The sequence below is a fragment of the Elephas maximus genome, chromosome 1 (genome assembly GCF_024166365.1).
Source record: "Elephas maximus indicus isolate mEleMax1 chromosome 1, mEleMax1 primary haplotype, whole genome shotgun sequence".
Taxonomy (NCBI): domain Eukaryota; kingdom Metazoa; phylum Chordata; class Mammalia; order Proboscidea; family Elephantidae; genus Elephas; species Elephas maximus.
In genome coordinates, this window is record NC_064819.1 from 100,353,917 (window position 1) to 100,366,189 (window position 12,273).

At 50.1% G+C, this 12,273-nt stretch overlaps 1 protein-coding gene across 1 annotated transcript; it reads left to right on the plus strand.

Moving 5' to 3' along the window:
- The first annotated feature begins 447 nt into the window (after positions 1-447).
- On the plus strand, positions 448-10,217 carry CDKN1A (cyclin dependent kinase inhibitor 1A). Its single transcript, XM_049890813.1, has 3 exons — positions 448-538; positions 5,446-5,901; positions 7,810-10,217. Exons 2-3 carry the CDS (start codon positions 5,457-5,459, stop codon positions 7,857-7,859), a joined length of 495 nt encoding a protein of 164 aa, XP_049746770.1. The 5' UTR covers positions 448-538; positions 5,446-5,456; the 3' UTR covers positions 7,860-10,217.
- Positions 10,218-12,273: the final 2,056 nt, after the last annotated feature.

A 12,273-nucleotide genomic window follows, 5' to 3' on the forward strand; every position in this document is an offset into this window, starting at 1 on the left:
AAGTGAGGTACATAATTTTTATTATTTATGGAATATTATTTATTAATGCCATTCCTTGTGATCTTTTCAGCTGTGATGGGTAAGTCCTTGCCTGGAGTCCGCCAGCGGGGGGCCAGGAAGAGGGAGGGGGGGTCCTCCTAACTACGCCGTCCTGGTCCTGCGAAGCGCCCACTCACTCTTCAACTGGAAAAAGCCGGGTTTGTGGCTCAATTCGTGGAGAAATGTGTAAAGCGCGCAAGCCCAGGAGCGACGGGACGCGCCTCCTGCAGCTCCCGAGGTTCCGAGACCTACAGTTGTCCCAGGGCCTGGAACCCCGCCCAGACTCGGGCGCGGAGCCGCCCGGGCCCCCGGGGAGGGCGGTCCCCGGCGCGGTGGGCCGAGCGGCGGGTCCCGCCTCCCGAGGCGTGCCTGAGCCGTGGCTATATATCAAGGCTGCGCCAGGCAGCACCAGCTGAGGTGTGAGCGGCTGTTGGAGTCAGTGGCTTGGACACCCGGAGCCGGGCGCGGATTCGCAGAGACAGCGAGCCACTCAGACGAGGTGAGGGAGCCGCGACAGACAAGAGCAGACCCTGGGCCGGCAACTCTGAGCTGAGTGTGTCTGCGTGTGTGTCCGGATGTGTCCGTGTGTGTGTGCTGCGTCTACAGTTGTTTCTGCGGCAGGTGAATGACAGGCGTGTGTCTGTGCGCTGGGCTTTGCGCGCACGAGTGTCTGTAAGTGCGTGTGACGGGGGTCGGGATGTATTGGGGCCTCAAGGCGGGAGGGAGGGCACCAGTACTGGGGATCCTCTGCCCGCTCTCTTCTCCCTGAAACTCTCCTGGAGCTAGGAAAGGCGTGGGTGGGGCCGTCCTCGGAGCTTGCGGCTGTAGGGTAGCCCCCCTGACCCCCCGTGCCGCTTGGCTCTCGTCGTGGTCCGGAGGCCCCGGCCGCCGCAGGCCGTAGGGGGACGCCGGGGGAGCGCTGAGCAGGTTAAAGTGGGCTCCGCCCCGGGGCCGCTCTCTGGCTTTCGGACCCAATTCGTGCCGCCAGGACCCAGGCCCGTGAGGTCCAGATCCCCGACGCCGCCGTGCCCGACACCCCTTTGGCGCTGAGGTCAGCGCGGGCTGTGTCCCCGGCCCTCGGGAATGTGCCAGGACACGTCCCTTAAGAACAAGAGAGGAGGTGACTCACGGTGACAAGGAGACCCCGGGGAGCGGGCCGGGTAAGATCAAAACCCCGCCCGGGCGGGGGGCGGGCGCCCCAGAAGCCTTCCGCCCCTCCGCAGTCTCAGTCCCCCATCAACACAGTGACCTACTTGGCTGGCACAGCGTGTTCCCGGGGAAGCCGGGGCACTGGAAGGTCCAGGACCTGGGGTCCGGCTCCTGCCGCGCGGCGCGGGTTCTCCGTGGGAGAAGCGCAGGGGTCTCATCTACCCTTTTCGCACCGCCGTCGGGAGAACCCCGCCCAGCCTGTCCTCGGGTTGGGACGCTGGACTCCGGAGCTGGAGCCGGAGCTGAGCCCACTCCAGGGTGGGCGGTGGGAGGGGGCGCATCTTTGCGGAGTGGGAGGTGGGAGGGGGCGCGTCTTTGCGAGATGGGGCTTCCGAGGGTTCAGATGCTGTCCAAGGCCTGTGTCTTTCGGGACTCGGATCCAGGGACTCGAGGCGCCCCCGGCATAGCCCCAAACTCCCTCTCCGAGGGCCAAAGAATTGAGCGGGGCAGAAGGGCGAATCGCGCTCGGGCGCAGCCACCCAGGGCGGACCACGGACCACTGGCACCATCAGAGTCACTTGGGGAGCTGTCTTGGGCGCCCGGTGGACCCTTGCACCCTTCTCGTGCGGAAAAGTATCTTGTTACTCGGTTTGGTACTTTGGGGCACCGGGGCAGCTCCCTCCCTGTCTCCCTCCCTCCACGTAGCGATTCGGGGAGGACTTTCGAGCGGTTTTATTTTCGTTGTTCCCGTCTATTTTTATTTTCCAGGGATCTGACTCATCCCGTGCTTTGGGCGTGGAGATAAGGTGGAGGGCCAGATCTTGGCGCGCCTGTGCGTGCGTGCGTGCGTGTGTGTGTATGTGTGTGACAGAGACGGCGCGAGAACGCGCGGTTTCCCAACAGCGGCGGGGGTTTCGGAAGCCGGGCCCGCTTAGAGTGACGTGTTCGCGGCCCCCGGCCCCTCCCTCGCAGTCTCCTCCTTCCCTACGCCAGGGTGACGCGCAGCAGGAGTGGAAGGGGGGTTTTGGCTGGCGGGAGCGCTTTGCAGGAAACTGACTCATCACAATTTGTCCCTCTCGCTGTCTAAGGCTCTGCCCACGCACCTCCCACCCTGCGCGTGATTTCCTGGAGATCAGCGCCCCCTCCCGGCCTTGTCTGGAATAGCAAACATCCCTTCCAACGGAATCAGGCTTCGCCCGCCTTTCCTTCCCGCCGCTACCCCTGGGCTGCTCCAACCTTGTTCTCCCCATACCGCCACTTAAAAAGAGTACCCCATTGGTTCAACAGTATTTACTGAGCGTTTACTATTTACCTGGGGATTAAAATATGGCTGAAGTGTCACACTAGGGTTTGGTCTAAGACACGCAGCCCAACGAGGGAAGCTCTTCTTCTTTGTAAAACGAGGGTTTGTGTTTTTTTCTGAGCTGGGAGTTATGATACTGGGCGTGAAAGCAGATTTTAATGGGGAAGGAGAGGCCCATAAGAGCCATCAGGCAACGAATGGTAGAAGGGGAGAGGGATCCTGCGGGACCCATCTTCAGCTCCTAGAAGCCGGGGAATATCCAGCTCACCGTAAAGCGGGCTCCTCCTCCTTGTGCCATTGGGTCGTGGAGACCCAGAATCCCCACTCCAGCCTTTCTGTGCGCCTCGCTGTCACCCCAGGGGAGCCCATCAGACCCTCTTGGGGAGCTGCACCAAACACTTGCTTGAATCCAGTCTGGATTAAGATGGTCTAGGGAAGGAGCACCACCAATGTGTGCTTTGAGAAAGCCCTCCAGGTAAGCCTGCTGGACATACCTGGTTAAGAAACTTCAAAACTGGAGAAGGAGCAGGGTGTAGGGGCTGAGAGCATAGAACTCAGGGCAGACACGCCTGGATTCAAATCTACTTGTATCCATTGTAACCCTGGGTATATTACTTAACCTCTCTGAGCCTTGGTTCCCTTTTCTGTGTAAAGGAGCTAATATATACGCATGTGCTCGGAGGATTAATATTTGTAAAGTGCTTAGACCAGTCCCTGGCACATAAAAATATATAAATAAATCTCACCCCCTGCCCTGAAGAGAGCCAACAAAGATTATTCGATGGATTTGCCCACGGCACCGTTGCCCCCTTTGTGGGACAGAGGCCCTTTCCTTTTTAACTGTGTGATTTCGGAATAAGTTTCATAGCCTTTTGAGCACCTGCCCTTTACACCCTCCCCAGTGAGCTGAGACTTAAAGTTGTTTCTCCCTGTTCATTGTGAGAGGTGGGGGGTGGGGTAGATGTGGCACCAGGTCCAGATTTTCCTACCCCTGGAGGCCACTCAGCAGAGCTTTCTTTCTCAGAGCCTGCAGATCAGGACTTGTCCCCAGAAAAACCCAGTCCCTGCCAAGGATGTGTGGTTGCTGTGTGACCTCGGGCAAGTTACTTAACTTCTCTGAGCATTGCTTTTCTCATCTGTAAAAAGGATTCAGGCCAGTCAGGGCTCCCCTCATGGGCAAACTCACCCTAAGCTTTCCTTCTTCTGAAGTGGGAGAAGAGGAGCTGTGCAGATCCGCCACCTTTAATTTTCTCTGCCAGCAAAATGAGTTTCTTGGGTGCAGGCAACTCAGGGCAAGGACTGTGAGGTGTCTAGACTTCAGATCACCTGATATGCCTGGCAGGATGTGGCTCAGCCCTGCAGAAATCATGGCCCTGCCTTGTCCCGCCCAGCCCCTCCTCAGCCCTAGGCCATCCGTCTGATGACATCCTTGGGAAAGGCCCTCTGCCCACAGCACCTGTCAGCTGCAGTCTGAAGGAGTTGATAGCTGGTGGTGGTAGTGGGGTTGAGGGCCGGAGTGGGAATGATGGGGAGGAGGCAGGAGGCAGCTCAGCCAGAACTGAAGGCAGAGAGATACAGTGCTTCCCGTTTTCCAAACACTTCTGTATACCAGGTGTTGCTCTAAGCATGTTACCTACATTAACTCGGTTAATCCTTACACTTAACCCACTGAGACATTCATTATCAATGTCCTGGTTTTACAGAAAAAGAAACTAGAGCCCAGAGAGGTTAAGTCACTTGTCCAGGGTAACCCAGCTAAGCCTAGATTCCAACCCAGGCAATCTGGCCCCAGAGCCCTCTCTCTTGACTATGAAGATACAGTGTCTCAACTCTGTTCCATCCGGCTTCACTGCAGGGACTCTTCAACCAATTGTCTGAGCGTGCTTCCAAAGCCACACTCTTCGAACTTTCATGCAGCCCTAATTTACAGTTGAGGAAACTGAGGCCCAGAGACATTATGTCACATGCTAGTTTTAGGAAGTAACTGGTGGAGCCAGAACTAGAACCCAAATTTCCTGACCCCAAATTCCAGGGTATTTATAGGGTTACTGGAAACTCTGGTGGCATAGTAAAGAGCTACGGCTGCTAACCAAAAAAGTCGGCAGTTCGAATCCACCAGGCGCTCCTTGGAAACCCCATGGGGCAATTCTACTCTGTCCTATAGGGTTGCTATGAGTCAGAATTGACTCAATGGCAGTGTTTTTTTTTTGTTGTTTTTTGTTTTATAGGGTTACTATGAGTTGGAATTGACTTGATGGGCAACAGTTTTTTTTTTTTTTTAAGTTACAGAGCAGGTTTACCTCTCATGGACCTGCTAATGTCCAGTCGTGGGAGAAGCTATCAGTCTATTTATTCTTTTGGGAATTGACCTCTTGGCCAGATGGGGAAACTTCTGGACTCTGGCAATTCACATATATTTGAAGCATTCACACCTACTAAAGACACCTCAGGGGGGAAAACCATTTGATTTTAGTTGATAATACCTGGTAGTAAACAGGACTCTGATCCCTGCTGTTGCAATAAACCTCTCTTTGTTGACATAAGTCTGCTCTTCAGCTGCCCACTGTCCCAGTGACATTGGAGGCGCCAGGCTGCCTGCGCCCTGGGCCCACCTGGTACCTTTTAATGGGTCTGGGGCCTGTGGGAAGGAAGTCATCTGGGAGTGGTGGGGCAGGAAAGGCCCAGAGATGGGCCCCACCTGAGGTCATACAGAAAGTAGAGCCAGGTAAAAAACCCAAACCAAACCCATTGCCATCGAGTCGATTCTGACTCATAGCAACCATAAAGGGCAGAGTAGAACTGCCTCATAGGGTTTCCAAGGAGCAGCTGATGGATTCGAACTGCTGACCTTTTGGTTAGCAGCAGAGCTCTTAACCACTGTGCCACCAGTGCTCCCTGGCTGAGTAAGGGAGGGTCCAATTTCCTGAGTGACCTGGGTCATACTTGTGTCTCAGCCACAGGCGCCATGTCGGAGCCGTCAGGGGACACCGCCCAGATCCCCTGCAGCAGCAAGGTGTGTCGCCGCCTCTTTGGCCCTGTGGACGAAGAGCAGCTGCGCCGCGACTGTGATGCGCTAATGGCAGACTGTTTGCAAGAGGCACGTGCACGTTGGAACTTCGACTTTGTCACCGAGACACCTCTGGAGGGCAACTATGTCTGGGAGCGTGTGCAGGGCCTTGGCCTGCCGAAGTTCTATATGCCTGCAGGGCCTCGGGGGGCCTGGGATGACCTGGGAGGGGGCAAGCGGCCCTGCACCTCAACTGTTTTGCTTCAGGGGACGGCCCAAGGGGACCACGTGGACCTGTCGCTGTCCTGTACCCTCGTGCCTCGTTCCCCTGAGCGGCCTGAAGTGTCTCCAGGTGGGCCTGGTGCACGTCAGGGCCGGAAGCGGGGACAGACCAGCATGACAGGTGAGGACAGGTGTAGGAAAGAGGGTACTACTGGGAATGGAGTACCTGAGACCCAAAGAGCCAATCTGTTTGGTCCATCTTGCTTATTAGGCAGAGGGGAAAACAGGCCTGGAGAGGGGAAGTGATTTGCCTAAGGTCACACAGCAAGCCTGCAGCCATGACTGACTAGCTAACATTTATTGAGAATGTATTATATGCCAGGAGTCCCTGGGTGGTACAAAGAGTTAATGCTCTCGGCTGGTAATTGAAAGATTGGAAGTTTGAGTCCACCCACAGCACCTTGGAAGAAAGGCCTGGCAATCTACTTCTGAAAAATTGGCCACTATGGAGCATGGTTCTACTCTGACATATATGGAGTTGCCATGAGTTGGAGCAGACTTGATGGCAACTGGTTGGTTTTATTATATGCCTGGCCCTTTGCTAAACTTCTAAGGTGAATTTCATTTAGTCCTTATAGCAATCCTGTGCCATAAGACATTCTTACCGCCGTTTTATAGGTTAGGAAACAAGGCTCAGACAACCAAAAACCAAATCTGTTGTTGAGTTCATTCTGACTCATAGCAACCCTGTAGGACAGTGTAGAACTGCCCCATAGGGTTTCCAAGGAGCAGCTGGTAGATTCGAACTGCTGATCTTTTAGTTAGCAGCCGAATTCTTAACCACTGTGCCACCAGTGCTCCACAAGGCTCAGAGAAGTAGTAATTAGGCTAAGATTCCATAGTGAATTTGCAGTGGAGAAGAGACTAATGATAATAATTTCCTGGCCATCTGATCCAAACTTCACTTCCCCTCCCTAACACACACACACATACTTCCTGCCCCCCTTCCCTGCTTATTTTGTCCTCTTAAGCACTTTTTACTATCTATCAACAGCTACTTCCTTATCTTGATATTGTCTGTCTCCCCCATGAGAATATTAGCTCCAAGAGAAAGGTATCTGTATATCTCTAATTCATTGCTGAATCCCCAGTACCTAGAACAATGTCTGGCATGTAGTGGGTGCTTGATAAATAATGAATGAATGATGCTATTTGAGCATATCTGATGCTGGGCCCTGGACCAAGGCCTTTATATAAAATATTTCATTTAATCCTTATAGCACCAGGCCAGTATTATCCTCGTTTTACAGTTGATGGAACTGAGGTTTAGGGAGGCGAAGCCAAGGGACCCACAGCAAGTTTGCAGCTGGATCAGAACGAATAATAATAATAATAGCTAACATTTCTACAAGCCAAGAACTTTAAAGAGCACTTCCCATGAATCATCTAATTGAATTCGTAGATCAACGCTGTCCGATAGAACTCTTTGCAGAGATGGAAACATTCTGTATCTATCTCGTCCAGTGTGGTAGCCACTAGCCACATGAGGCTGTTGGGCACTTAACGTGTGATTAGTGTGACTGAAAGGAGCCCTGGTGGTGTGACGGTTAAGCGCACGGCTGCTAACCCAAAAGTCAGCACTTCAAACCCACTAGCCACTCCATAAGAGCAGGAGAAAAGACCTGGTGGTCTGCTCCCATAAAAATTACAGCCTAGGAAACCCTATAGGGGAGTTCTACTCTGTCATATAAGGTCACAATGAGTCAGAATCCACTTGATGGCATGTCACAACAGTGTGACTCAGGAATTTAATTTTTAATTTTATTTGATTTTAATTTAAGTAATCACGTATGACTCGTGGCTACTGTACTGGGCCGCTTGGCTCTAGAGTAGACCTTTGAATGTAGGTCCACTTCCAATTGTATCTGTGAAGTGAATGCATGTAAATGACCCCCTGAGAGTCAGAGTGGAGGTTCCCAGAGTTCTTCCCTGTACTTGACGGCGACCCCGCTGTGGTTTGCCTTGGTTGGGTGACTCTGTTGTGTACCCCCTTCCCCTGGTCATGCTGACCTTTGTTCTCTTTCTTCAGATTTCTACCACTCCAAACGTCGGCTGGTGTTCTCCAAGAGGAAGCCGTAACCCACCCGAGGAGGCATGGATCTCCTGGAACCAGGGGACATCTACAGGCCCCTTCCACGTTCTCTGACTTAACCGTATTTTACGCAAATAATGTGCATGTGATGATTTTTTGCCAACCGCACAACCTCCCTGGCAAGTTATTTTCCTAGGCACACCATGCGCGTTATATGTATGGGTGCGTTATTTACGTGGGTGCGTTATTTGTGAAAATACGGTAGTCCTTCAGTATGTATGTCTTAATTATTATTTGTGTTTTAATTTAAACTCCTTCTCTTGTACATACCTTGATCCCCAGCCCCCATCCCCAGCCTCGGGCATTAGAATAATTAAAAAAAAAAAAAAAAAAGTAGGTAGGCCTGTCAGAGCGCTGGGTATTTTTTATTATACAAATCCTTATTTAAAACTTCCTCATTCTATGCTCTTCATGTCTTCTTTCCCTGGGGGTGAAGGGAGACTGGCTTCATGACAGCTGCTTCCTCCTCCGCCCAGACCTCTGGAAGGGCATGGCTCCCTCCAGTCACTGTCTTGTGGGCTTTATGAAATTCCACCCCTCTCCTGAATTCTCAGACCTAAATCCCTTATCATTTGAGAAGTAAACAGATAGCACTTTTAAGAGGCCCAGCAAAATGGAGCATTATCAGAAACTTTTTTTTTTTGGAGTCTCCTTACCTCCTCTAAGGCTGGGAATGGTAAACTTGAAGTGGCACAGCCTAGGAGCAGGGCTAGGGGCTTGGCACCCTCCTGGCACATGATACCCCCCTGTGTTCTGGGAAGGTAGGGTCTTGTAGCAAACCACCCTTACACCCCCCCCCGCAGGTCCCCTCTGCTCTCTACAGGGGAGCCAGCCTCAATGTTTGTCCCCAACCCTGCTGGCTCCCCCTGGACTTTTTTAGGAGCCCCAGCTCTTTTCCAGCTGGGCTCTCAAGTCCCGTTCTTCTCTCCCCTCCTTCGTATTCTTTCCCTCTAGTAGCCTCCCGGCCCTGAGTGGCAGTTCCAGGGTGCCTGTTCCCCTCATCTCAGTAGATTGGATGGGGAAGGGGCACATTTGAAGTTGGGATTCCAAGTTTTACCTCAGGCAGCTCAAGCAGTGACCACCTCCTCTTCTTAGCTCTGGGGATGGGGACCCTAGGCAGTTGGACAGGCCTCCTTGAACAGGATCTCTCTCTGTTAAGAGTATGTGTATGAGGGGACACAGGGGTGGGTTAACCATAGGCATGGTACACATGGGCTTACAGTAAGCAAGGTTCACACGAGCTTGTGTTAATTTACTAATCTGTAGTGTACAATTTCACATGGGTTTCATCACATCTTTGAAATTGTGCACTGCAGATTAGTAAATCAACACAAGTAAGCCCATGCATACGTTGCTTATTGGGTGTCTTAGTTATCTAGTGCTGCTATAACAGAAATAACACAAGTGGATGACTTCAGCAAAGAGAAATTTATTTCCTCACAGTAAAGTAGGCTGAAAGTCCAAATTTAGGGTGTCAGCTCCAGGGAAAGTCTTTCTCTGTTTGTTGTGGAGAAAGGTCCTTCTCATCAATCTTCCCCTGGACTAGGAGCTTCTCCACGCAGGAACCTGGGGCCCAAAGGACGTGCTCTGCTCCTGGCACTTCTTTCTTGGTGGTATGAGGTCCCTCTGTCTCTGCTAACTTCTCTCTTTTATATCCCAAAAGAAACGAGCTCAAGACACAATCCAATCCAGGTAGATCGAGTGCTGCCTCATCAACACAACTGTTGCACATCCCCCCTCATTAACATCATAGAGGCAGGATTTATAACACATAGAAAAAAATCACATCAGATGACAAAATGGTGGACGATCACACAGCACCCGGAATCATGGCCCAGCCAAATTGACACACACATTTTTTGGGAGACACAATTCAATCCATGACATTGGGTAATTTTTCTGGGGGCAGATTTTTCTGAGAGGGGGCTGATGTAGAACTCATCAGAGGATCTCCCTTTCCCCATTTCATTGCACTTTGAGTAGCAGCTGAGTCAGGGAATAGAAGCTGTGGATAGGGTACTCTAAGGGGGCTGATTCGGGACTCCGGGTTGTGAATTGTCTTTCCCATTGAAAGCTGAGTCCCTGGAGATGCGGAAGCACGTAGTGGGTCTGACCCCAGGCACCTTCCAACTCCTGTAACATTCTGGCCTAGACTCTTCTCCCGGCTCCCCAAGTGTCCTGTTCCCCGTCTCTCCACCTAAGACTGTAAGCCTCTAAAGGGCAGGGACCACATCCTGTGCTGCTCTGTGATCTTCAGCCTCTTCCACAATGCTGGGTATACAGCAGGTGCTCAATAAATACTTCGTGTTGACTTTACTTGTGGTTTTACAGCGTTTATTGCACCTCGTCATTTATAAGAACAAGTAGTTGGGTTTTTTTTTTTGGTCATTTTAATAATTTAAAAAATAAAATTTTAAATTAAGCACTTAGATTTTTTTTTTTTAAATGCAGAAACTTGGCAAATAGATCATGAAGCAAAAATCAAAGAACAATACAAAAACAATATATCCTAACACCTCTGCAATAATAAAGAAACCAAAAAACCAAACCCGTTGCCGTCGAGTCCGACTCAGAGCAATCCTGTAGGACAGAGTAGAACTGTCCCACGGAGTTTCCAAGGAGCACCCGGTGAATTTGAACTGCCAACTTTTGGTTAGCAGCTGTAGCAATTAACAACTACGCCACCAGGGTTTCCCTGCAAAGATAGCCACTGTCAATATTTTGGTTTGTTTCCTCTGGATGTTTTCATATACCAAATGTGAACATTAACATTTTTCGATAATATACTGTACATAACATATAGTCTTTTTTTTGGTTAATCTTATTTTTGGTGAGAATATACACAGCAAAACCTGCTCCCTTTCTACAATATCTAGACAATGATCAGTGACTTTGGTTACATTCCTCACATTGTGTCAACATTCTCGTTATTTCTATTCTAATTGTTTCACCTCCATTTACTTAAATCTCCCTGCCCCCTAACCTTCTCACCTATACTTTAAAATAGCGGTTGACCCTTTGGTCTTATATGATTTTTTTTTTTTTTTTTAAGTAAGGCAATGCTCCAGGTTAACAAGCTTTGCACATTCTGTTTGTTTACTGGCTGTGTCTCCCTGCCCCAGTCACCCTCACAAGCTGCACCATGCCAACCCTCTTCCACATGTTGCAGAAAAAAAATAAGCATAGCACCATAGCACACTTATGAAAAGAGGGCTTGGCCAGCAAACAGACGCAGAAGGTGTGCATTATATGCCAAAAATATGGTAGTCCTGTAGTCCAGTTCCTTCGCTGATTCTTGGGTTTCCTTCTTTCTCTTTTATTCTAGGTAAATGTAGACCAATAGTTGTCACTTAGATGGCAACTTTTAAGTTTTTAGACCCCAGACACTACTCACCATACTGGGAGGTAGAACACAAACTTTAAGAACTATGTATTATGCCAATTGACTGGATTGTCCCACGAGACCACAGCCTTAAGCCCCCAAATCAAGAGAACTAATTCCATGAGGTTATTGGTTAAACAAAACCCATCGCCGTCAAGTTGGCTCCGACTCATGGCGACCCTACAGGGCAGAGTAGAACTGCCCCATAAAGTTTCCAAGGAGCCCCTGGCGGATTTGAAGTGCCGACCTTTTGGTTAGCAGCCGTAGCACTTAACAACTACGCCACCAGGGTTTCCAGGTTATTGGTTATGTTTAATTAATAGCACATCTGTAGTGTCCCCACCCCTTTTTTTGGTGGTTGTTATTGTTGCAAAACCATACACAACCTAGCATTTGCCCGTTCATCCCTTTTCCCTACGTACAGCTTATTGACATCTGTTATATCAGTCAGGCTGTGCAAACTTCACCCACATTTGGTGCCACCTTTCCCATTTCTATAAATAAAAAATGACTACTACCTGGGGAGCATTCCTCCTTCTCTCCTCCTCCCCCTGGTAACCACTAATGAACATTAGTTTCTGTATCTTTACCAGTTCATGTCATTTCATAAATGAGAACATACAATGTTTGTTTTTCTGTGATTGACTTATTTCACTCAACATAATGTCCTCCAGGTTCATTCACATTGTAAGATGTTTTGGAAACACATTTTTCTTTATTGCTGAGCAGTATTCCATTGCATGTATGTGCCACATTTTACTTATCATTCAGCAGTTAATGGGCACTTAGATTGTTTCCATCTTTTTGCTACTGTGAGTAATGCTGCAAATCACTTCTATTAGATATATCTAGGTGTTATGGACTGAATTGTGTCCTCCAAAAACCTGTGTCAACTTGCCTAGGCCATGATTCCCAGTGTTGTGTGGTTGTCTACCATTTTGTGATCTGATGTGATTATCCTATGTGTTGTCAAGCCTAGCCTCTATGATGTTAATGAGGCAGGATTAGAGGCGGTTATG

Excerpts from the sequence above, each read along its gene's own strand:
- CDKN1A (XM_049890813.1), top strand. The coding sequence starts at position 5,457 with ATGTCGGAGCCGTCAGGGGACACCGCCCAGATCCCCTGCAGCAGCAAG. Across the intron at positions 5,902-7,809 it reads GGGACAGACCAGCATGACAG|ATTTCTACCACTCCAAACGT; the intron begins GTGAGGACAGGT and ends CTCTTTCTTCAG.